This window comes from Oryzias melastigma, linkage group LG14 (assembly GCF_002922805.2).
Source record: "Oryzias melastigma strain HK-1 linkage group LG14, ASM292280v2, whole genome shotgun sequence".
In the NCBI taxonomy this organism is placed as follows: Eukaryota; Metazoa; Chordata; class Actinopteri; order Beloniformes; family Adrianichthyidae; genus Oryzias; species Oryzias melastigma.
In genome coordinates, this window is record NC_050525.1 from 14,056,492 (window position 1) to 14,060,620 (window position 4,129).

General features: G+C 36.7%; 1 protein-coding gene across 2 annotated transcripts in view; it reads left to right on the forward strand.

Moving 5' to 3' along the window:
• Positions 1 to 242: 242 nt before the first annotated feature.
• Positions 243 to 4,129, forward strand: part of b4galt4 (UDP-Gal:betaGlcNAc beta 1,4- galactosyltransferase, polypeptide 4) — a 9,582-nt gene continuing 5,695 nt past the window's right edge. The window contains exons 1-3 of one of the 2 annotated variants that reach the window (XM_024265770.2): positions 243 to 361; positions 2,572 to 3,087; positions 3,243 to 3,472. In XM_024265770.2, the coding sequence (XP_024121538.1) occupies positions 2,829 to 3,087; positions 3,243 to 3,472 (489 nt within the window). In that variant the 5' untranslated portion in view covers positions 243 to 361; positions 2,572 to 2,828. The remainder of the gene's footprint in view (positions 362 to 2,571; positions 3,088 to 3,242; positions 3,473 to 4,129) is intronic. The other variant, XM_024265771.2, reaches the window with a different exon arrangement.

Below are 4,129 nucleotides of genomic sequence, written 5' to 3' on the forward strand. Positions count from 1 at the left end.
ACACGAGGGAAAATTGATGGCTCAGTCCAATTCTCTACAGTCAACTTCATCTGCTCCTGATCCACAACAATTTGAATAAAGACATACTCAGATATGGTAGTTTGGTCTTACATTTTGTAATGTATATTTCCTCGATCATTAGAAAAAAATGCCACAATAACATGTCAAAAACACGATTTTTATCGGAGTGGATCTTTCTAAAAAGAAAAATTGGACAGCTTTTGTTTTGAAGAGTAACGACCGGAAGTTAGCATGTAAAACCGGACCTTCGCTGCCTGAGCTCACATCCTGTCCGTTACCAACCCGTTCACTATCAAAGCGACACTGGACTCTGTCTGACTGTCATCGTTGGTACGTCAGTGTAAGTACTCCTTAATAAACTTGTATATATTAAAATATCATAAAAACTGTAAATCTTCTTACAGGAAGCGGAAACTCTGAAACAGCGAAGGGGAAAATGCATTTTAGACTGACAGTTACCTGGCCCAGTTATTACATTTTTTTTGCGTTATCATTTCTGAAAGTGCTCGTATGACTTCAGTGTTTCAATATTATATGTGGTATATTACATTAGGAAAAAACTTTATTATGCGTGAACACGTCGCGTGTTCTGGTGACATAGTTTTATCCACAGTTTATTCACAAGATAAGAAGTGCCAATTGTTAGTTGTTTTATCTGGTTAGCACAAGTGTCTGTTTTAGCTCTAGAATGTTTAGCTATTATAATATATATATACGGTTGAATTGGGGCTAACATTGGAGTTCTGTGTAACTAGGCTCACTATAGTTCAACTTTATGGTTATTTTGCGTTTTATCCGTGTTTGTTGGGTTGCTAGCAGATTGTAAAAGTGTCGCTGTGACAACAGATACCACAAGCGAAACAAGCTAACCCACGAAAACGCGTCCTTGCTAACCAGATAAAACAATCTTTTTTTTATCCTAAAAAAAAGATATTAGGCTATAAACATCAGAAAAAGGTTAAGAGGAAAGTTACAATGTCAGTTCATACCGCCGTCTGTCATGCGTGTAGCTGTTGTTGCCACATTTGGCACATATTCAGTGCTTTGTGTTTATAGTGTTAACACTTCAGAATGAGGGAAAAAAGTGAAGGTGTTTTCCACTACCTGTCTAAGGTTTTATTCATTTGGGATATTTGTTCTGGTGCTCATTCAATCAACTTCAGGACCTTTTAAGGATCCACACACTTAAGGGATTTGTCTGGTGTTGATCAAGGGAGGGTTGAGGTCAAGTTGACACATTGTTGGATTCATGGAGCTACTTTTGATTACACGACAACACAAATGCTTCTGCAATGAGAAGATAAGGAGATAAGAAATACTTTATGCTATCTGGTTAGATATTATGTTTTTGTTATTAGGATTTGGAAAAAGTACAAATTTATCATCAAAGAGAACAGTTAGAACTTATTACACTAAATCTAAATTTTTGTTAAGAGCAAATTTGTGTTATGCTGTCAGATACACAAAAACCTCATCAGGGCTCTAGACTAAATTTTGGCATTTTTTTTTCTTTGGTGCATCAGTTTGGTGCGCCTATCTTTCCGACCACATTACATGTAACTCAGCACTTTTACATGGTCACTATCCTTTTTAACTACTGTCATACTTTTATTAAGACTTGAAAACTATATACTTACAAACATAAAGCTCTCATTGTGGGCACATTCTAAAGAAGAGAGCTGAATGTCCTCCTAAAAATGCAAATATAAACTTTTATAGAAGCACACAGGAAATAGAAGCTTGCAGAGTTTATACAAAATGTTTATGCTGCAAACTTTTATTTTTATATAGATACTGCAGGAAAAATAAATGTAAAAACATGTTATTTAGATTTTATGTAATTTTTCTTTTAATATCTTGACTTGTTTTTCTTTTTTGGTGTGATTTAATTATTCATTTTAACAATTATTCAATTCACAGCACAATTTATATTTGATGATATGATTCATGTTGGTTCATTTTTCACTAGTGCGACTCAGATGAATACCTGAGTACTGAACAGTGCAGGTGAAGTTTTCTAGATTCCTTATATATTGCAAAATAATCAAGCGTAAATTAAATACAGGCACAAACAAACAAGTTAACAAAAATTAATGGCAAATTCATTCACATATTTGTTTCACAGTTGTATCAAAATAATAAAAACAGATTTTTACAACATTATACCTCACCTCACTGTATGGTCACGTCTTTCCAAAATTTAAAGTGTTTACACACATTGGACTCCAATGATGGATTTAATATTTTTTGCTGTCGTCACTTGTGTTGTCCATTGTGATGGCACTTGGTTGTTTTTATGTTATAGTAATTTTCCAATATCAATTATATTTTTTTCATTTGGAAACAAACTATTTTATAATGGTATAGGTCAATTCGATTAACAACTTGCCTGAGACAGATCGATGTAGTTTGATTAAAAAAATTATCGATAAAGTTGATTGTTCGTTGGATAAGCAACCTGTGATCTTATATTATAAAATGTTTGTAATGTTTTTATTTAGCTGTGTCATCTCTTGATAATAATCACTTTTTTTCATTATCTATTTACAGTTTTTGGATACTCATGGTTCTTCTTGGCTCATCAAAAACTTTTGCTGCCAACGATGGATTTTCCCCTTTAAGCTCCTCCTTCTTCAAAATGGTCATAAGAACCCTTTACTCGTCCTAAATCATCCAGGTTCATCACCATGGGATGATTTGTCGCTGGCTATTTTTGCTAAAAGTTGCATCAGAGGAGAAATATCTTAAACCTCAGAGACTGTATTTTTATTTGTCCATCACTATTTCATCTGCCTAACCAGGTTGCCATGGGCTGCTATGGAGTTTTCAGCAAGTTTTCACGCAGGGGGAAATTTTTTGCGCTGCTCATTTTCTCGCTCATGGTGGTGGCGTGGATAGCAACCTATTCTGGCGACACCGTGAAACGCACAGCGGCTCTTCCAACCCTAACACAAAACGCTCTCACAAAATATAAACTCAAAGTGAACTTTGAGGCTCTGACTTCATCACCTAGTGACTTAAATGCTGCACAGAAACATCCATGCCCAGATACGTCTCCATTACTCAGTAAGTAGATGTCAGAGTTCAGATTAAGCAATTTATTATTTCGTAGTGTAGATATTTTGAAAATAGATATTTTTTAAAAGTCTAGAATTTGTGTTATATGTAAGCACAATTATCAGTTAAATAATCCTGAACATATATTTTGAACGTTTACACAGAAGGATCTGTGAACCTGACCTTCCCAGCTCTGAAACTGAAGGACGTTGAGATGGAAAACCCTGATGTGAGCAGGGGAGAGTTTCAGCCGCCGAACTGCACGGCCAGGCAGAGTGTGGCGATCCTCATTCCACATCGCAACCGAGAGAAGCACCTCCTCTACCTTCTGCATCACCTGCACCCCTTCCTTCAGAGGCAGCAACTCCACTATGCCATTTATATTATCCAGCAGGTGTGTGTTTAAGTTCCTCTGTTCACATTGTAAAGTTTGCTGGTTTCTTATCAAGCACAAGATACTTTAAACAGTAATGCTGAATTTAGCAAGACTAGTTCTTGTTGGAGTTTAAACCTTTTTTTGTTGTTTGTTTAGTAATGTAGTCTTCTCCCATGTTTTTAGTCACCTGTGTACGTGGAAGGGGGTTTTCTTGAGAACTACCTGACTCCATGGGTTGGCTCTCATTAAAACTTTGCCTTTGGGTTGTGGGCAGGACACTCTCTCTCGCTAGTTAAAAGCACCTTACAACCCCAAGCTAACATTAGCGTAGAAACAAACAAACAAACATAAAAAGTCGGAGCTATCCAGCCATGCAGTTTTAAGCCACATGGTAGCTCAGACAGGAAAAGCGAAGACGCACATGGATCTATTTGTCTGCAAGTGGATACTTCAGAATTGTGGTGGATAAGGGAGACTTTGTCCCCCCCCACATGTCCTCATAAGTACATATAAGAAGGAAAAGAGACTGTCCTTCAGTCTCAACCCTTTAGCACCACCAAGCAAAGTCACTCTTTGTCCAGTTTGCTGAGTCATGGGCTGATTATTAGTTTTATGGTCTACCACAGTGAAGACTGATGGTAGCCATCATCATTTAGAGCAGGGGTCTCAAGCTCA